This window comes from Mesoplodon mirus, assembly GCF_964341445.2.
Source record: "Mesoplodon mirus genome assembly, chromosome: 3".
Taxonomy (NCBI): Eukaryota; Metazoa; Chordata; class Mammalia; order Artiodactyla; family Ziphiidae; genus Mesoplodon; species Mesoplodon mirus.
The window spans coordinates 36,081,603-36,103,332 of record NC_138978.1 but is presented as its reverse complement, the minus strand read 5'-3'; the positions used below and the strand labels follow the sequence as shown (position 1 = coordinate 36,103,332).

Genomic DNA, 21,730 nt, shown 5'->3' with positions numbered 1-21,730 from the left:
ATTTGATAACATGCAGATTTCTCCCTGGCTCCAGGGATGGCAAGTGCCGCTCTTTATGGGGAGGCAGCTCGGCTGGTACTTCTAGGCTATGTTATTGAGAGAAGCTGATACTTCTTTAATGGATGATGGGGCTGTTGGCTCAGGAGATGCTTCAGCACCAGATATGGTTCCCACAGTTCTGTATCTTGCTGGTGGGAAAATAAATTGGTCCAACCTCTATGAAGGTCAATTTGGCAGTATCCATCATACAAATGTGCATACCCTTTAGCACAGAAATTCCTGTTCTAGGAATTTACCCTATGCATGTACTCACATTGTGAGAAATAAAAATGCATAAGACTATTCATGGCAACATCATATAAATAAAAGATTGGAAATTCAAAAATCCACCTATAGTGAAGTAGCTAAAGTACATTCAAACCATGGAATACTATCAGCTATAAAAAAAGAATGAGGAGGCATTTTGTTTACTGATATGGAGTGACCTCCATGATATACAGTGAAGTAATAAAAGTAATACGTGTTTGTATGGGGGGCTGCCATTTATGCTTAAAAGGTAAGAAATGTATATATGTATTCTCTTGGATTTAAACAGAAAGATCTCTGGAAGGGTGTAAAAAAAACTTAGTTATAAAAAATGGTTGCCTCTAGTAGAATTTTGTGATGGGGGATGGAGGAAGAAGTCTTTTCACTTACACAACTGACTGTACCTTTTGAAGTTTATACCATGTGAAAGTTTTCCCCATCAAAAAAATTTTTTTTAATTAAAAAAATATAGGGGTGGTGATGTTTTAAACAGTAGTTCCAAAATGCTGGTCTGTAAATCAGTGAATGCCCATGATGAATAATTTATTAATCTACCATGAAATCATAAAAGTAATAATGTGTGAATTTTCTATATTGTTGAATTTAATTTGAAGGGCCATCTTTTATTCTTGATTAAGTACTTTGTGTGGAGATATCAGTAGACAGTAGTTATCAATGTAATGTTTATTTACACAATGGGCAAAATTAGAAGTTGGCATCATTATGTCAATTCCTCCAATTTAGAGTCCTGAAATTCAAAGCACAGAATCACTGATTTAGACCTGGATTTTCTTCATGTTGAATAATCTGTTTTTAGGCATTATTCAGGAAGGCATTTCTCCTGTGTATTTCATGGTGTCGAGTAAGTGATGAATTATAGCTGAAGGCTTTTCCACATTCATTACATTCATAAGGTTTTTCTCCTGTGTGATGCCTCTGATGTTTCTTAAAGGATGAATCATGCCTGTAGGCTTTTCCACAGCGGTTGCATTCATACGCTTTCACTCCTGTATGAACAGTTTTATGGTTGCTAAGGTGTATCCTTTGCCTAAAGGCTTTCCCACATTCCTTACATTTGTAGGGTCTCTCCCCAGTATGGATTCTCTGGTGATGCGTTAGATAAGCTCTATGACTAAAGGTTTTACAACATGTGGTGCATGCGTAGGGCTTCTCCCCAGTATGAATTCTTATATGTTCACTAAGGTGTCTTATCTGTCTAAAGGTTTTCCCACATTCATTGCATGTAAAGGGTTTCTCTCCAGAATGAGTTCTCAAATGTTGGATCAAGCTAATGTTCTGGCTGAAAGCTTTCTGACATTTATCACATACATAGGGTTTCTCACCAGTGTGAGTTCTATGATGTTGATTAAGAGATGAGCGATGTCTGAAGGCTTTGCCACATTCTTCACATTCAAAGGGTTTCTCACCAGTATGGATTCTTTGGTGTGTGGTAAGGGATGCACTTTGACTAAAGGCCCTTCCGCATTCCTTACATCTGAAAGGTTTCTCACCAGTATGAATTCTCATGTGTTCGGTAAGGTGAATGGGTTGTTTGAAGACTTTTTCACATATATTACATTCATAGGTTTTTGTTCTTATGTAACTTGTTGGATGATTAATCAAATCTGATTTGTATTTGTTTCTCTTTCTAGGTGTGTCATATTTATGGTGCCTCTGTTCTATAACAACATTTGAACTCACAATACTTTTGCCAAATTTGTAAGTTTCTTGGCCTCTCTTCTTATGGGTCAAGATGGTTTGTCTCACATCTCTTCCATGGCTATCCTGGTGGCTTTCTAACTCATGCTCATATTTTGAGACTTTTCTCAATGTGGAATAAATGACATCATCCCTCATAAACCTTTCCATCATGCCATGATAGAACTGTTCCTGTAAAACGTCATTGTTTGCAGTTGACGCAGCTGTTTCTGTTTTACTCAAGTCTGAAAGAAATGAAAAAAATGCAAATAACTCATATTCATTATGCTTTGAAAAATCAATTATTATACTGGGTATGGACTAGAGATTTAGATAACAATACATATAAAGTACATGACGTTTTGAGTATATTTAAATATAGTTAGGCAGTCTGGAGAGGTAATGGGAAATTAAGAAACAATGAACCAGGTAAAATGTGATTTTATATATAGGGTAAAAATTTGAATATTTTAGGCCTCTTCTTTCTATTAATACTAAATAATGAAATTTCAGGGCTATGTCTTAACAGTGTCTTTTTAATTGATAACTACTGTTGGAAAACATTCTCAGAAAGGTAAAAAGATTTCCCTCTTCCCACTCCAGCTAGTTCAAAAATAAGGTTTGAGGGAATTCTCTGGTGGTCCAGTGGTTAGGACTCTGCTTTTACTGCCAAGGGCTCGGGTTCAATACCTGGTCAGGGAGCTAAGATCCCGCAAGCTGCATGGTGTGGCCAAAAAACAAACAAACAAAAAAATTTGAACTAAGAACATTCACAAGAATGTCAAGCTGTCTTTTACTGAAGCTTATATTAATATTTACATATTGTTCTGCTTCCTGTAGTTATTAATCTGTCCCAGGAAGTGTTAATTATACAAAGGAGACTTGTAAGAAACCCAGACTTGTTGCTACTATGTTGCTACTATTGCTATGTTCTATGAAAATATCCTTTCTTTAAAGGATCTTTAAAATTCTGACTGTTTTTTTAAAATAATTTATTGCACCATTACTAATATTTCAACTGACAGTTCCACATTCCTGAAAAGTATAACTTCTTGTAGGATTTTTGGTTAACACAGAAGGATCAGCGGTACTTCCAAATTCCAAATTCTAAATGAATAGATGCAAAAATAAAGTCTATGTTGTGCAGGCCCCTGATTCTGGTCCTGGATCAGGGAGAAGGAAGAGGAGAAGAAGAAGACAGGGGAGGAGAGAACAGGCCATCTATGACCCCTTCCCAATTCGGTATCCAAGCTGAAGCAGGCCCAAGCTAGGGGAGGAGAGAAGATATAACTTTGAAATTGGGAGTTTTTATTATTATACTGAATTACACATTTCACTAAAATCAGACTGTTCTTATTATTTAAAGGGACTGGACCACCTATGGGACCTCTCTGAGATTTCATCCAGAGGCAAGGAAAGAACATTCATGGTAGCTATTATTATTATTTTCATTATTATAAGTTGAAAAAGAGAAAACCCAGGAGAATGTACAAATTATTGGAATTAATAACAGAGTGAAACAAGGTGGCTGGCTAAAAGATCAAAACCGGTTATGTTATTACACACTAGCAAAAAAGAGAAAACATAATTGAAAAAATTTATACCATTTAAAATAGCAGGGAATTCCCTGGCGGTCCAGTGGTTAGGACTCCGTGCTGTCACTGCCAAAGGCCCGGGTTCGATCCCTGGTTGGGGAACTAAGATCCCACCAGCTGTGCAGGGTGGCCAAAAAAATAAAATAAAATAGCAATAAAATATAAGCTCTTCAGGATGAATCTGACAAAAGATGTGCAATGTGTACAAGACTTTTATGGGGGAAAATCCTTTATTTTAAAAAAATTAGGAAATATCAGTAAGTGGAGCAATATACCACATTCCTGGACAGTAGGACTCAATATCATAATATCAATTCTCTCCCAAATTGATCTATAAATTCAATTCTATTCCAATCAAAATACCACCAGCATATTTTTATGTGTGTGTGTGTGTGTGTGTGTGTGTGTGTAATTGATGCACTCATTATATAATTCATATGGAAAAGCAAGGGGCTAACAATAGCCAGGACAATTTTGAAGAATAAGATATTAAGTCTCACTATGAAATATAGTAATTAAGAGCCTGGCATTAGAAACTTGGCAGGTGACAGAGTGGCATTAACTATTCAATAATTGGTTCTTGGACTGATTATCCACATGTAAAAAGTTAAACTAGGGGCTTCCCTGGTGGCGCAGTGGTTGAGAGTCCGCCTGCCGATGCAGGGGACGTGGGTTCGTGCCCCGGTCTGGGAAGATCCCACATGCCGCGGGGCGGCTGGGCCCGTGAGCCATGGCCCCTGAGCCTGCGCATCCAGAGCCTGTGCTCCACAACAGGAGAGGCCACAACAGTGAGAGGCCCGCGTACCGCACAAAAAAAAAAAAAACAAACAAAAGTTAAACTAGAACCTCACCTCATACTACATATAAAATAAATTCAGATTTAACCTAAGTATGAAAATCAAAATCTTAAAGATATAAAATAATATATATTTTTTCCTATAAATCAATAAGGGAAAAAGATAATATAAAAATTCACAAAGGATATAAACAAGTAATTTACAGAAAAGGAATCCTGGATAGATGGCCAATAAACATGAAAAATATGCTCCCTCTTATTAGTAATCAGGAAAATGGAAAAAACCAACAAGATATTCACCCACTGAATTTATAAAAATGTGAAACTTTGACAATGCCAAGTGTTGACAAAGATGCTGAGTTCTGGAACCTCTCAAAACCTGCTGATAGGAGTACTAATTGGTGCAACTAGTTTGAAGAACAATTCTGTAAAACCTAGCAAAATGAAGGTGACCCAACAAGTCTGCTTCTATCAAATATCTCAGAGAAACATGAGAAGTTTTACACAAAGTTTTACTCCAGTATCTTTGTAATCCCCAAATTTAGAAACAGTACAAATGTCTATCAACAGGAAAATGGATAAATTGTGCTTTATTAATTCAACAGAAATGAATGAACCAGAACAATATGGATAAATATCAACGGTGTTGAATGAGAAAAGCAAGTGGAAAAGTATATATACCATTTATTTAAAGAATAAGAACATGCAAAACAGCATTTTATATTGCTTGGGGATATACACATGCAATACAAGTATGAAGATACATATACAAATGAAAATATTTAAACTCAGAAGAGTTGGTTGTTTTAAAAGGTAGGAGGGGAATAGCGGGGCTTAAACTCTTTTATTTCTTAATCTAGGTGGAAGATACATAGAAATTTATTATAATGTTCTCTATGCCTTTCTGAATATCTAATATATTTCATAATAAAAGCAAAGTTTAAGGAGATTGTTAAAAACCATTGGATTTGATGAAAAGGAATCCTGTGGTAATTTCTCTTGCAGGACTTTCCATAAAATAGTTATTACAATAAATAAAGATACTTGAGTTAAAGGGAGAGTGAGAATCAAAGCTAGGATTGTAAACTGAAAAATTGGTGAAAAGTAGAAATAGAATGCAAGAGAGAAGATTAAAGATTTGTAGAATGCAGTGAGAGCCCTGAAAAGAGATCTGTTTTCTTTGAGGAGAGACCACGTACATCTGACTGCTTAGGGAAAGGAGCTTTCGACTGGCAGACTTTAGGATACTGAAGAAAGAAGGAAAATCAAGTTTAACCTTAATGAAGAGAAGACTTCTTTTCCCTCCAACTTCAGAGACTTTTGCAAGGTTAGGTGAAGGAAAGGGGTGCAAAGGGAGGGGTAAAATCGGGTTCAGTGCATGCCTGTCCACCCTCTCTGCCTTCCCGCAGCCTGGGAAGATGCTGGGCGCTCTGGCCTACATATTGAAAGGCACCATCTGCCTTGGTCTCACCTGAACTGGGATCTCCTGGGCCTTCTTTCTCTGTCATCCATGGTGCTTCTCCTTTCTCCAACTGGGAAATCACACTAGGTTTGGAAAGTTGACATCCTACTTATGGAGTGAAAAAAAAGGTATAAATATTTATACTGAGGTCTAAGAACCATCCCTGGAATGTAGTTCCAAACCTCTGGTATTTAGGGTCTCTGAAAACAGAAAGGGGCACCACAGCATTTTTTTCTGTTCTCACTCTACAAAGTAAAACTGTTCCCCCAAGGGAGGAGATTCAGGTATGCTCTGGCTTGATTTTCAAAGGAATGAGACATCTATCTCCAACACAGAACCCAAGGCCAGGCTCCAGGGAATCTACAGCATTTAATAATTTAGGAATAGTGACTGTCCTGTAATGGGCAGGTTTCGGGACGTATGTGTAACCCATGCTTACCCACTGAGACCAGGTTCCCATAGTTCTCCAGCATCACCTCCCGGTACAGATTCTGGTGAGCAGGGGCCAGCTGCCCCCACTCCTCCTGGGTGAAGTCCACAGATATGTCCTTGAAGGTCAACAGTTCCTAGGATATCAAATATGTTCCTTTTCAGTCTGAGACCACCTCCATCAAGATCCAAGATGTTCTTACAGTATTCTAAATTCTGAGAGATTCTAAACTAGTTTTACTGGGAGCCTCCTCTGGATCTGTTTGGTGATTCTCGGAGACTACCATAAATAATTAAACATACAGAAGGACAGATGGTCATATATGTCTTAGAAAAAAATTAAGCAGGATAAGGGGAACAGGGAGAGCCACAGTGAGGATGGGGAGGATCTTTCACGTAGGGTGGCTGGGGAAGGCCTTCCTAAAAGGGTGATATTTGAACAGAGACATGAACTCAGTGAGGAAGAGCCACGTGGAAATCTGAGGGGAGAGCCTTCCAGATGGGGACAAAGGACCTGAGGTGAGAGTGTCCTTGGCTTGTCTGAGGAAGAGGAGAGTAGCCAGCATTGCTGGAGGTGGGCTAGTGAAAGGGAGTGCAAGGAGATAAGATCAGAGGGGCCGGGGGAGGGAAGAGAGAGGCTTTTAGCACTTACTGTCACAAAGACCAGTGCATCCCTGCTGAGTTGAAATTCTGGGGCCCTGCTGGAGTTTAATGCAAGATGAACAAAACTGTCTGGAACTGTGGTCTAACCCCTCTCTAGCTCAAATACTGAAGAGGGAAAAAGGATCGGCCCCTCAGCAGTGGTGGCATGGGGCACTGGTAGTTGGGTTAATCAGAAGTGAACTCAATCAAATTAAAGTGTATCTCAGCCAGAGCTCAGCCACAGCTCTAGGAAAAATATGAATAAGCAGTCCCTCACCTTAACCACCAGTCAGGGGAAAAGGCTTAGAGTCTTCTGTAAATAAATGGAACAAACAAAAGAAATAAACAGACTATATCCATGTATCTATCTATCCATATATACCTTTATTTGTTAATTGTTTATTTAACAAGAGAAATTATTCCTTAGCCCAGATATTCATGTTTCATAGTTCAGGAACACAGGTCAGTGACAAACTTCATGCAACTCAACCCAAATAAATTCTTTACATTCTAAAATCACTTTGCAATCTGAAAGATACCAGCCTTCCTCATCACCTCAAAATTTTTCATGGAACCACAATTTCTGTAGAAATCTGCATATGCCTTCTTTCTTGGTTCAGCCAAAGCAATCCTGTAGAAAGCTGCAAACCCCAGGGATACAATGAATGCTCTAACAGTATGAAATAGCAGATGCTTGGCCAGGAGGCCATGCATCTGAGGTTTCATCAAAGAACTGGAAACCATGGTAGTTATTCACCTCAACATCAACGTCCTTCCAGGCTGATGGAGAAATGGACCTATCTATGTATATTTCATCCTCCACCATTCTTTTATACACAATATCTGAACTACAATAAAAAATTATTAGGCATATAAAGAAGGATGAATATCTGACCTATAATCAAGAAAATAAAAACATAAGAAGCAAACACCTAGGTAACCAAGTCATTGGAATTAGCAGAAAAGAAGTTTAAAGAAATTATTAAAATATATGTTGAAGAGGGCTTCCCTGGTGGCACAGTGGTTAAGAACCTGCCTGCCAATTCAGGGGACACACGTTCGAGCCCTGGTCCAGGAAGATCCCACATGCTGCAGAGCAACTAAGCCCGTGCATCACAACTACTGAAGCCTGCGCGCCCTAGAGCCCATGTTCCACAACAAGAGAAGCCACCACAACGAGAAGCCTGTGCACCACAAGGAAGAGTAGCCCCCACTCCCTGCAACTAGAGAAAGCCTGCACACAGCAATGAAGACCCAATGCAGCCAAAAATAAATAAATAAATAAATAAATTTATTAAAAAAATAAAATATATGTTGAAGAATTTACAATAAAATATGGATAGAATAGGTGAAAATGTGGGGTTAATTGAGGAGAGAGATAGAAATGCTAAAAAAGAACTAAAAGACAATTATACAAGTGAAAAATACAATATCTGAAAAATCCACTGGATGGGCTTAACAACAGATGGACCCTGATGAAGACAAAATCAGTGAAACTTAACACAGGTCAACAGATAGTATTCAAATGGAAGCACCAAGAGAGAAAAAGAAAAACAAAAAAAACAAAAAATCTTGGGATAATATCAAGTAATCTAATATACATGTAATGAAAATCTAAGAACGAGAAGAGAGAATGAGCAGAAAAAAATATTTGAAGAAATAAAGGCTGAAAATTTTCCAAATTTGAGTAAAAACTCAACCCACAAGTCCAAAAGCCAGCAAACCCTCCATGGGGTGGGGGGGAAATTCAGAGAATATCATGTCTATGCACATCATTAAAACTGCTGAAGAGCAAAGATAAAAGGGAAGAACGTAAAAGTAGTGAAAAAAAGGTAGGAAAGGAGGAACAAAAAAAACCAAGAAAAGTTGGTATAAAACAAAGGAACAAACAGAAAGACATGTCACATCTGGGGAAAGAATAAGAATAATAGCTGACTTCTCATCTGAAACAACACAAGCCACAAAATCATGGAACATCTTTAAAGTGCTTAAAAGAAAAACCAGTCACCCTAGAATTCTATATTCAGTAAAAGATTCTCAAATAGGAAGACCATATAAAGACATTTTCAGATCACCAAAGCTGTGAGAATTCATCATCAGAACACCCCCACTACAGGAAATGCTAAATGACATTCTTTAGGCTGAAGGGAAATAATGTCAGTTAGAAACTTGGAACTTGGTGGTGGGATAAATTGGGAGATAATGATTGACATATATACACTAATATGTATAAAATAGACAACTAATAAGAACCTGCTGTATAAAAAATAAATAAAATAAAATTCAAACGTTCAAAAAAAAAACTTGGAACTAAAGGAAGGAATGAAAAGTGCTTGAATTGGTAAATGTGTGCAAAGATGAAAGGCTCGTTTTTTTTCCTTTTCTTAATTTCTTATAAGACAATTTACTGTTAAAAGCAAAAATAAGAACAATGTATTATGGGGTGTATAAGATGTAAAGTGAAAAGCATGATGACAATACACAAAGAATGGGAAAAGTAAATGGGAAAATAAGGCTTTCAAATTATATGTGAAATAGTAGTAATTCAACTGTGACATGTGAAAAATGCATATTGTAATAGTTAGAGCAACCACTAAAAACAAATGAAAGAAGTACAGCTAAAAAAGTCATTAGAGGACATAAAATAGAATACTAAAAAGACTGCACAATCCAAAAGAAGGCAGGAGAGGAATAAAGAAACAAAAGAATAGATTTGACAAATAGCAAACAAAGAACAAGAATATACACTTAAATCCCACCACATCAATGATTATATAACTGTAAATGTACTAAGCAAGCACAACCCAGCTATATTTAAGAAGGTCACACTTTAAATATAAAGGCACAAATAAGTTAAGTAAAAGAATGAGGGACTTCCCTGGTGGCGCAGTGGTTAAGAATCCACCTGCCAATGCAGGGGACACAGGTTTGATCCCTGGTCCGGGAAGATCCCACATGCCAGGGAGCAACTAAGCCCGTGCGCCACAACTACTGAGCCTGCACTCTAGAGCCCACGAACCACAACTACTGAGCCCGCATGCCACAACTACTGAAGCCTGCGCACCCTAGAGCCCATGCTCCACTAGAGAAGCCACCACAATGAGAAGCCTGTGCACCGCAATGAAGAGTAGCCCCCACTCGCCACAACTAGAGAAAGCCCGGGCGCGGCAACAAAGACCCAACGCAGCCAAAAATAAATAAATAAAAATTTAAAAAGAAAGTAAAAGAATGAGAAAAAGCTATCCTATACCAACAATAACTAAAAACACTGGAGGAGCTATGTTAAATCAGACAAAGTGGGCTTAGGAAAAAGACTATTATGAGGCATAAAGAAGAGATATTTCGTAATGATAAATGGTCAGTCCAGCAAGAAGACAACAATCCTATGTGTTTATGCACCTGATAACAGAATTCGAAATAAATAAAGCAGAGTTGACAGAACTAAAGGGAGATATAGACGAAACCATAATAATTAGAGATTTTAACACTCCTCTCAGTAAATGATGGAACAAGTAGACAAAAATTCATCAAGGATATAGATTTGAACAACCTATCAACCAACTTAACCTAACTGACATTTGTAGAGCACTGTACCTAACCACTGCAGCGTATAAATTCTTTTTTTTTAGATTCTTTTTTAAAGTAAACTTTTTATTTTGAGATTACAGATTTATTATATAATTTTAATTGTAGATTTACATGCAGTTGTAAGAAATAATGCAGAGATCCCATGTACTCTCTACTGGGGGTAAAACAAAGTTTTAATTGGAAAGGGGCACGAGGGAACATTCTGAGATGGTGGAAATGCTCTCTATCTTGATTTGGTTACGTGGTATATACATATGTCAAAATAGAACTATGTACTCTCTTAAGTGTATTTTCCTATATGTAAATTACAACTCAATTTTAAGAAATTTAATCTTATCCCAGTGCTAAGAATCCCACCAGTTTTTGACAAATGCCAGGTGGTAAGAATTCCAGATAAGTGGAATGTAGATATAAGATACCTCTTCAAATAATTAGAATATTATTACTTCTTCCATATTACCAGAAATAACCCTGGAATACATTTCAATCCTAACAGGTGTTAGCATCTGAATTAACAGAGGAAACTGGGATTGTAAACAGCGAAAAAAATCACCGAGCAAGTAAATACAGGAGATGAGTTCAAATCCTGTACCATCTAATTTCAGAACCCAAGTTCTCACCTAAAACTCTCCTGTCCTCGAATAACATCTCCTCTTTAACAGTCTTCCCTTTCTCGGTTATTCTACAGTTTTCCTTCTGTTTCACCTATGCTTCTACCAGGTGGTAAGGACACCGTTTCCACACCCTGTTGTGACCGCCCAGCCTGTCTAATGTGTATGCTCTGTGGCCTGACCATTTCTTCTCTACTCACGTCTTTGGCTGCAGTTTGACCTCTGCTCCAGACACTATTCTAAGGGTCACCTCATGAAGTGATAGATGTACCTCACTAAAAATGTCAAAACTCTATTCTCACTAAGTTTGTTTTTGAGTATGAAATACTCATAAAAATTGAGGTTTATCGGACTTCCCTGGTGGTGCAGTGGTTAAGAATCCGCCTGCCAATGCAGGGGACATGGGTTCCATCCCTGGTCCGGGAAGATCCCACATGCCGCAGAGCAACTAAGCCCGTGCACCACAACTACTGAGCCTGCGCTCTAGAGCCCACGAGCCACAACTACTGAGCCCACAAGCCACAACTACTGAAGCCCATGCGCCTAAAGCCCATGCTCCGCAACAAGAGAAGCCACCGCAAGGAGAAGCCCGCACACTGCAATGAAGAGTAGCCCCTGCTCGCCCCAACTAGAGAAAGCCCACACGCAGCAACAAAGACCCAATGCAGCCAAAAATAAATAAATAAATAATTTTTCTAAAATTGAGGTTTATCTTAGGTCCCAAGTTTTTAGGGGCTAGAATTATATCACTCATTTTGCTTTCTCTACAAAAATTCGCACAACGTTAGATCTAGATGTTGGTTAGAAACAAGCGTCTTCTATGAGTAAGGAAACCGCTGCCACTGCGGCCCAGTTTTCTGTAAAAGACTAACTTGCACTGAGTTCCCTGGGTGAAATTCGTTAGCCTTAATATACCCGAACTCCCCAGAAAAGGGCAAGTTATAATCTTAAAAACCAAAAAGCATGTCAAGAAAGTGACAGGAAACTTCAACCCACCTGGGAGTCTGTTGTCGGGGCCCCGGGAGTCACTTCATCCTTTAAACTTTCTCCCTGGGTCTCATCAGCATCCTGAGATAGCAGAGCTGAGGAAGGAAAAGAGCCAGAAAGTTTGCATCTCCCCAAACCCCCCAAATAGAAAAACTGCCTGTAGATCTGCTGAATATGGCCCCCCTCTCAAAACATTCACAGAGGGACATTCAGAGCAACTCAAGAGCAGACTGGAGCCTCCTTAATGAGGAGGATCTGCAGGGCACTGCTTTGGGCATTAATGTTTTCCAATGGCCAGTGCTGGTCCAAAAGCACAGACCTACCAGGCCACTCCTTTGTTCAAAGGTTCCCAACAAGAAAGAAAAATACAAACACCTCCCATGGACTTCAAGGCACTCTATAATCTGCCTGAAGCACATTTTCCCAGCATTAGTTTCCTCTAACCACCATCCTTTATCTGTGGGACACATACACTGACCACATTCTTAACCCTTAGTTAGACTAGAACAGTCTCCATTCTCTGAACCACTCTTCAAGGTACCCACTTTTGTATCTTTTCCTCAATTCTTCCGTAAAAAAAACTTAGACATCTTTTAAGGCCCAATTCAATGCTATCTGCTTTGTGAAATTTTCTCTGATAAGTACAATCAGAAGAATGTTTCCTGTCTCTTGTCTTCCAAAAGAATTTTACCACAGAATGTATTTAGGCTACTTTCTATTCTTTTGATCTGAGTATGTGTCTATCTCCATCAATTAATAATTAGCATTAGAGATCATTATTCATTTTTCCATCCATCAAGATGCTTAGCAGAGTCCCCTGCCTGAAGGAGTTAGAATATAACAAATACAAGCTGGATTTGAAGTGTTATAGGTATGAACTAAGAGACCACATGAGACACAAATTCCTCTGTCCACCCATCTATTCTGACCCAACCACCAAATACTGTGTAATCTTGGTTATGTTTCCCACTGAACTCATATATTTCAAGGTAAAATGACAGTAACTAAGCATGTCATTCCTTCTTCCTGGCAGAAGATGAAAAGAAAGAAAAAAATATTGGTTTGGGGTTAAAATGACTGAAACTTGTGAAGGAAAACCACTGGAGGGCTTAAGAAAGTAGAAACCTTTGACCCCAATGTCTGTGAGTCACACTTACACACTTGGGAGCCGCTAGTGGGGAACACCCTGAATTCTGTCTTCCTGTCCTGTGTTTATTCGAGGACACGAGATGGGAGCAGCATGGCACACGTGTTGCAAAGATCCAGTGCTCAGAGCCCAACATTTTCTCTCACAGCTATCCCTTTCCCCAGAGCCATAAGCATGAGCCCCAAGGACCTCCTTTCCTCCAATCTTCTCCCCTAGAGACACCTCAGTGACGTGTGTACCTATCTTTCTGCAAGCAAACTGAGACCCCTTCCTCTACCTCCATCCCCTCCCTCCATCAGCCTCTCTCACCTTCTCCTTCGAACATCTTAGTCACGTCCTCCCACAGGGGCGCCCCTTCCTTGGCCTTCTGTGGATGGTGCAACTTCACCCAGGTGCTGGCCTCAGTGGGCAGGGTAATCAGGAGCTGCTGTAGCATGATGATGCCACCCGACTGGCCTTGTCTACTTCTGGGGAGGACACTGCCAGAGCCTCTGCTGAGATGCCTCACAGCTGTATGGTCCTCCTCTGATCACAATCTCCTGCCCTCAGGACTTTGGCGTGTCCCTGCGGCACCAGAACCTGGGGGCTCCTAGAGGCTAATATGGCTTTAACAGCCCTGAAAGAGTGACTCCTTTCTGAAATTAAGTACTGCCTGCTTGGGAGGTGGCCGGTTGAGTAGGTCTGAGTACATGCCTCTTCATATTCTTCCAGAGGAGCAAAAGGCAGGAGAGGAGGGATCCAGAAAACTGATCATACAGCTAGAACTCCAGAACTTGCAGAAATATATTTAAAACTGCAAAAGATCCAAAAACAAAGATGTAGCATCAATGTGGAAATAAGTATAATTGGTGCTTTGGATGTGGCTTTAATTTCCAGTTCTATACACACTTTCATAAACAGCCAGTGACACACAAACACCAAGGATACACAAACATACACAGTCCCTGCCTTGACTTCCTTCCTTGTAAGCTGCATGCATCTTCTGTCTGGATACAGACTTGGGAGTTAAAAGGGCAAGCTTAGAAACCAGACAGCCTGGGTTAGAATCCTGACACTTGCACTTCAAAGCTCTAAGACACTTCAATTCTCTGAGCTTGTCTCATCATCTAAAAATGCAGATAATAAATGTACTTCATAGGGCTGTAACAATGTTGGGAATACAGTACCTTCATAGACATTATTAGAAACCTTTTGCTTTAATGTTGCAATCATAGCATTACCTTTTAAAATTATTTTTTTAAAACAATTACAGATCTGAATTTAAACTTCAAGTATCTCAACTGATGGAATAATCACATAGCTGTGTTTTCACACGGGCAAGTAGTGGCAGACACATCACCACCCACGTGGATGCCCAGCAGCTGGCAAGTCCTTTTAACCTCTGGGTTAAGATACATCCTGCTTTCAGAAACGTTCAATTGGGAGAGAGGGGTATGTCTTCAAACGGAGAAAATATAGTACTTTGAATATAATGAGGACTACTGCATAACTGTTTGTAGCAGGAAAATTTGGAAACAGCCCAAATTCATCATCTCATTGAAACCCCTGGCATCTGAACATATGCCTCCACAGCGACCAGGTCCAGTGTATCCCGGCCCCAAGAACAGTCATAGTCCTAGCTCCCTGGAAAGGGAATTGGCCTAACTTTTTGGAGTTTGTGGGGCAGGGTGTTTGGCTTCTTGTTTTCAGCTGTGACTGATGCAGAGAAAGGAGCTGCATCCTATGGATAGGAGCATGTGGAAAATATCCTAACCCTGAATAGATAAAAAGTAAAATGGCTTGTTACCAAAGCGAGGAAACTTTCGAATCTTATGAAATGGTTAAAAACAGAGAAGCTTCATTTCGAGATGCCCCTTCTCACTGCTCCCAGACGTGCCTCCCTCGGACTTAGAGACTTGCAGACACAGGCAGCTTAGCTTCCTACTCACCAGACCGGCCTTGGACGCTGGCAGGACGAGAGATGGGGGCGTGAGAGAGCCCGTTCTTGAGGCTTTCAGCTCCAGAGGGTGTCTCTTTAGAGAAGGGCCGCGGGTGACGGATTTTGTTCTTTCCCCGCCTTTTATAGACAGACCACATCCCCACCCAACACAATGATTCTTTTTAAAACGCCCAACGTTCACGCAGGCTTCCTTCGGAAGCTCAGAGGACTATCGGCCTCCGGACGGGACCGGGGAATCTTTTCCAAATTCCCGAGAGGCGGCCTAGGGCGGGTGCTGCGGCACCAGATGAACCCACCGCCCCTCCAAGGTATCCTTTCCCGGCCGCACCCCCGGGAGCGGGGCTTTGGGGGCCGCAATGCGAGGGGTGCCCAGAACCGGCTTCCTGCAGACCCGGGTGAGGATACAGCTCGCTGGCCGCTGCTTTGATGCCGGCCCGGTGGCAGCAGCCAGGCCCACCGGCGCCCAGCCTCCTGGGCCGCAGCCCGGGTGTCCCGGCGCCTCCACCCTCCCGGCGCGCCGTGGCCTTTGCCCGTGCCCCGGGTCGCTCTCGCCCGGGCCCTGGCGGGTTCGGGGTGCAGCCCCAGATGCTGCGGTGCAGCCACAAACCCCAGCGCCCGCCCTTCTTCCGGCGGCTCAGCACGCCTGGCCGCCCGCTCCGCCCACGGGGAGCCGCGAGGGCCCCGCCCTCCCCAGGGAGGCAGGCGCTCCTGAAAACCCGGAACCCGGACTCTGCCGGACTCCCCCACGGCACGCGTGCCTCCAGGGCTGCCAGACCCTGGTCAGCGGCCACCCAGGCGGACCGCCTGCGTTTCCTGACTGTGGTCGCAAGAGACTAGGTGGCCCGCCCAGCTCTACTGGTCGGGAAGCCCTTTCTCTGTCGTTCATTCATTCATTTATTCAACTATCTTCTGAGTGCCTAGATCTGCCACACATTGTTACAGGATCTGGGGAGATACCAGTTATCAAAACGCAGTCCCTGCTTTCTTGGATCTTAATTCTGGCAAAATTAAATAGATAATAATAATGTAGAAAGGGAAAATTGCCTGCCATTCCAGTAAACAACAAATTGCCTGCCATCAAGCCATCAGCCACTGCAGCCCTCCACTGAGAGGGGAATTCAGGATGGAGACAAACAGGAAACACTCTGCACTCTGGATACTGGCCCTAGATAGTTAAGATGCGTATCTAAGGAATAATTTCAATGAGCCCAGACTCTTGCATCTTCCCATAGATAGGAAAGCACTAAAATCATTAAGATTTTTTGAGATGTCCGTAGATTAACAGTAATCTTTTTATGTTTGACTACATGTCTTTCTTCAGCAAAAAATCCTATGTATCCTGGCTCCTCCCTTACCTCTTCAAAGCAGTTCCTCAGAGCTATCTGAGAGGCTGTCTCCCAGGCTATAATCCTCAGCAAGTTCCCCAAATGAAAGTTAACATGCAAATTTTAGGTTGTGCACTTTTCTTCAGCCCACGATAAATAGAAAAATAAAGAGATAATCCCCCAAGTGTTGGTAAGGGCTATGAAGAAAAAGGAGGCAGCATGTGGAGAGGGGGATAGGTGATGACTGGAGTTCCTCTTTCTGGTAACAGTGGGCTAGCGTCTTTATATCAACCCACCTCAGGAAACGACAATCAAATTAAAAAATAAAACTCTGGAATACATGCAGAGTATGTGAAGTTCTTAAAGGAATGTATTAATTTTCTAGGGCTGCTACAACAAAATACCACAGACTAGGTGGCTTAAATAATAGAAATTTATTTTCTCACAGTTTTGGAGGCTAAAAGCCCAGGATCCAGGTCTCAGCGGATTGGTTTCTCCTGAGGCTATTCTCCTTGGCTTACAAATGGCTCCCTTCTCCCTATGACCTCACATGGTCTTTCCTCTGTGTACTTTCATGCCCCTAGTGTCTCTCTATGTGTCCAATTTTCTTCTTCTTCTTATAAGGACACTTCTTAAAATCTCCTTATATGAAGATTGGATTGGATTAGAGTATACCCCAATGCCTCATTCTAAATTAATCACCTCTTTAAAGTGACCAAGCTTAATCACTTGAATATGTGATTAAATACAGTCACATTCTGAAGTACTGGGGGTTAGGATTCCAACATCTGAATTTTAGGGGGATGCTATTCAGCCCATAGCAAGCTGTCTAAGAGATGGCATGATATTAGGGAATTGCCAGACCAAAAGCTGGAAAGCCAGGATCCAGGGACATGATATGACTTGGAAGATGCTTTTGCTGAGGGTATTTACCTAACTGGAAAAATTATAATTTTTTACTTCAGAGAAGAAAAAATAAATAAAATACAGTGCGTGGGGAGTGAAACAGAATACCCTCTGTATAATAACTGGGACCCCAAAGGGCTATACACTCAGGAGAAGAATGAATTGGAAGTGGAACAACTTCAGGGGAATTTACAGGCTAGGGTCAAATTGCCTGCCCAAGTCTTGATTTTGGTTTAAGGTGGGCTCTGACTGAGATGCTATCAGATGCCTGGCAAAAACAAATACAAATCCTCTCTGGAGGAAAACATTATAATTATAGGCCTTAGATTGTTCCTACATGTAAGTTTTCATAGAAATGGTGAGTACAGAGTTAAAGATAAGCCAGTACACAGGGAAACTAGACTCCTAGTGAGTGTTTCAGAAGAAACACAAACAACAGAAATAGATCTACAAAGACAACTGCTTTTGGAATTACCAGATGCAAAGTATAAAACAATTTATGTTTTCTTTGTTGAAAGAAATAAAAGATAACTCAGACAGTTTTGGCAGATACCTGGAAACTATAAAAAGTGATATAACATATATTTTTTAAAAACTAAATAGAAACTCTATGACAAAGAAATACAGTAACAAAATTAAGAATTCATTGAATGCATATAATGGCAGATTAGACATAGATAAATAGAGAATAAATGAAATGGAAGGTAGGTCAGAAGAGATTATCTAGAATGAAGCATTAAGAAACAAAGGATGTAATATATAGAAGAGGGAATAAGAGACATAGATGTTACAGTGAAAAGATCTAGCATAAGTTTAAGAGGAGAGACAGAGACAGTATTTGAAGAGATAATGGCTAAATATTTTTCAATACCTGTGAAAGCAAAAAGATCACAGATTTAAGAAGCCAAATAACTCACTAATTAGTTAAATAAAAAGAAATCTACACCTAGACACATCATAGTGAAACTGAGAAAAACTAAAGACAAAGAGAAAATCTTAAAAGTGTCTGTGGTAGTTTTAAAATATGCCCATTCCTTCCTCCCTCTCCCCTTGAATGTGAGTCAGACTAACTTCTAAAGAATAAAATGTGGATTCCCTGGCAGTCCAGTGATTAAGACTCCATGCTTCCACTGCAGGGGGCGTGGGTTAGATCCCTGGTCTTGGAACTAAGATCCCACATGCCATGCAGAGTGGCCCCCCCCCCCAAAAAAAAAGAGTGGAATGTGGTGGAAATGACAGTATGTGATTTCAGAAGTTAAGTCACAAAAGATTGCCACTTCTGCTTTGCACACTCTTTGATTGCTTGTTCTGAGGAACTTGCCAGCCATTTGAGTTAGCTATCTTGGAAGTGTATCCTTTAGCCCCAACCAAGCCTTCGGATGACTCCAATCTCAGCTGACATCTTACTGCAACTTCATATTGACTGAATTCTGAGCCAGAACCTCCCAACTAAGCAGCCTCTCAATTACTGACTCATTAAAAAATGTGAGATTAAAAAATGTTTATTTTTTAAGCCATTAAGTTTTGGAGTTACTTATTATGCAGACATTCCTAATTAATACAGTGGCAAATTTTGATAACTAGCACAAGCAGCATTGTGACAGCTAACTTATCATCTGTGATAATGGAAGCCAGAAGACAGTGGAATGAAATCTTCAATGTGTTGTGAGGAAATAATTGACAACATAGAATTCGATGCAGAATATTTAAAAAATCTTTCAAGAATAAAGGAGAAATAAAGACATTTTCAGACAAACAATGAGAGAGTTTGCCACCAACAGACTACATTAAAGAAAATTTTCAAGGCTGAACTTTAGGCCGAAAGAAAATGATTCCAGACAAAAGGACAAAAATGCAAAAAGGAACAAAGAACAAAGAAAAGGAGCATTAATGATGTAGAGTAAAAATCTTAATAAGTTGTGAGGTTAAAAAAACAGATTTGGAGATACAGGGATATATGTATATGTATAGCTGATTCATTTTGTTATAAAGCAGAAACTAACACACCATTGTAAAGCAATTATACTCCAATAAAGATGTTAAAAGATTTAAAATCCAAAAACAATGGCATAGAGATTTGGAAGAGGGTGAATTGAGTTAAAGTATTCTAAGTTAAAGTGTCACAGTTAAAGTGCTCTAAGGACTATTGTAGACGAGAGTAGAGGTATTCTTTAACATTACATTCTGATAAGTAGAAAATGTATATTGTTAGCCAGTAGACTTATATTACTGAACATGAAAACCTATTATAAAGTTATAGTATCAGTAATTAAGACAATGAGGTAGGTATTGGTGCAAGAATAGATAAACTGACAATGGAACAAGAGTCCAAATTCAGACCTACATATAGACCATCACCTGATTTAGGACACGGGTGGAGGTAAAGAAAGTCTTTTAAATAAGTTGGTGATGGGTCAGTTGGACCTTTATATTGACCTCTACAACATAAACAAAAATCAGTCCTGATGGATTGCAAATCTAAATGTGATAGATAAGACAAAAATTTTTAGAAGAAAGTAGGAGAGTATTTTTACAAGCTTGAAATGGGCATAGATTACATGGAATAAAAAGTGCTAAACATAAAGGACAAAATTGATAAATTAACCCAGATTAAAATTAAGGACCAGAGATTTCAGGTATTTTTGGTGAGGGTATAAATTGGTACAACTATTTCAGAAAAGCATTTGGTAGTAGCATTTACTGAAGCTGAACATTATGATCCAGCAATCCTATACTTTGTTATATAACCAACAGAAATGGATACATGTATTCACCAAAAGACATATACTAGAATGTTCATAGAACATTCTTTATATTAATCCCAAACTGGAAACCACCCAATGCCCATCAGCAGTGGACTGAGCAAATAAATATTGCTATATCATACAATAGAGTACAAACAGCAATGAAAATAAAGACTAGAACTACACACAACAATATTGATGAATCTCATAAATATAGTATTGAGCAAAAGAAGCCAGATACAAAAGAATACATGTAATTCTATTTAAATAAAGCACAAAAACAGGTGAAATTAACCTATGGTGTTAGAAGTTACCTTTTAGAGGATAGTGACTGGAAGGGAGCACCACTTCTGGATGGCTATAATTTCTGTTCTTAACCTATGAGCTGGTTACGCAGATGTGTTTAATTTTGAAAACTCATTAAGATATTTATCTCTATATATGCACTTTTCTGTATGAGTATCATAATTTAATAAAGTTTCTAAAAAATGCATGTTGCAAAGCAGAAATAGAGACAGACATAAAGAACAAATGTATGGATACCAAGGGGGAAAGGGGTGGGGTGGGAGGAATTGGGAGATTGGGATTTACACTATTGACACTATGTATAAAATAGACAACTGAGGGGAACCTACTGTAGAGCACAGGGAACTCTACTTAATGCACTGTGGTGTTCTAAATGGGAGGGAAATCCAAAAGGGAGGGGATATATGTATATGAATGGCTGATTCATTTTGCTGTGCTAACACAACATTGTAAAGCAACTATGCTCCAACAAAACTTAATTTAAAAAAATTTTTAAAAGCATGTTGTAACATTCAGGGTAACCACTAAAACAACAGAAGTAGAATATCTAACTTCAAACTTAGTAAAGAGGGGGAAAGAAGTGATAATATATAATCAACCCAAAAGAGAACAGCTATAAGTGGGGACCTATTTTATACAGGGTAATTCAGGAAGATCCCTCTGATGAGATGCTGTTTGACCAGAGACCTGAAAGAAGTCAGGAAATGAGCCACATTTATATCTGGAGAAAGAGCATCTTAGAGAAGGCGAAGGCCCTGAGGTGGGAGCAGGGATGGGAATATGCATGGACCAGCAAGGAATGCTGTATTTCTTGAGGCAAATCATAGTGAGAACATAAGTCATATGGGTGCTATCTGGAGAATAAACTGTAGGGGATGCAAGTGTGCAATAATCCATTGTGAAAGAAAATAGTGAACTGGATTAAGTGGCAGCAGTGGAGGTGATGAGAAAAGGTACATTTTGAAGATAGAGCCAACAGAATTTTCTGAGGGATTGAGGAGTCAAGATGATGCTGATTGGGCAATTGGATGCTCCCATTTACTGAGACAGGAAATACTGGAAACAGAGCAGGTTTAGAAACGGACTTGTTAAATTTGAGATGCCTAATACACATCCAAGAGCCAATTATGCACTTGGAATTAAGAGTCTGAAGTGCTGTTTGGGGTCAGAAACATAAATTTGGGTGTGTAATGATCTGAATGTTTGTGTCTCCTCCAAATTCATATATTGAAATCCAAAATACCCAATT

General features: G+C 39.8%; 1 protein-coding gene across 4 annotated transcripts; it reads right to left on the bottom strand.

The window, feature by feature from the left end:
* Positions 1–975: 975 nt before the first annotated feature.
* ZFP69 (ZFP69 zinc finger protein) lies at positions 976–15,829 on the bottom strand. 4 transcript variants are annotated; one of them, XM_082616385.1, is made up of 7 exons: positions 15,190–15,829; positions 13,571–14,054; positions 12,124–12,209; positions 6,297–6,423; positions 5,867–5,965; positions 3,609–3,716; positions 976–2,249 (listed from the first exon to the last, which is right to left on the bottom strand). In XM_082616385.1, exons 2-7 carry the CDS (start codon positions 13,695–13,697, stop codon positions 1,120–1,122), a joined length of 1,677 nt encoding a protein of 558 aa, XP_082472511.1. In that variant the 5' UTR covers positions 13,698–14,054; positions 15,190–15,829; the 3' UTR covers positions 976–1,119. The 4 variants fall into 4 exon arrangements, with proteins under 4 accessions (XP_082472511.1, XP_082472512.1, XP_082472513.1 ...); XM_082616386.1 differs by having other exon boundaries at positions 5,867–5,962; XM_082616387.1 differs by lacking the exon at positions 3,609–3,716.
* Between the last annotated feature and the right edge of the window lie 5,901 nt (positions 15,830–21,730).

Excerpts from the sequence above, each read along its gene's own strand:
- ZFP69 (XM_082616385.1), bottom strand. The coding sequence starts at position 13,697 with ATGCTACAGCAGCTCCTGATTACCCTGCCCACTGAGGCCAGCACCTGG. Across the intron at positions 6,424-12,123 it reads CCCCGACAACAGACTCCCAG|GAACTGTTGACCTTCAAGGA; the intron begins GTGGGTTGAAGT and ends TTGATATCCTAG. Across the intron at positions 3,717-5,866 it reads CCCAGGAGATCCCAGTTCAG|CTGGTGGGATCTTAGTTCCC; the intron begins GTGAGACCAAGG and ends CACCCTGCACAG.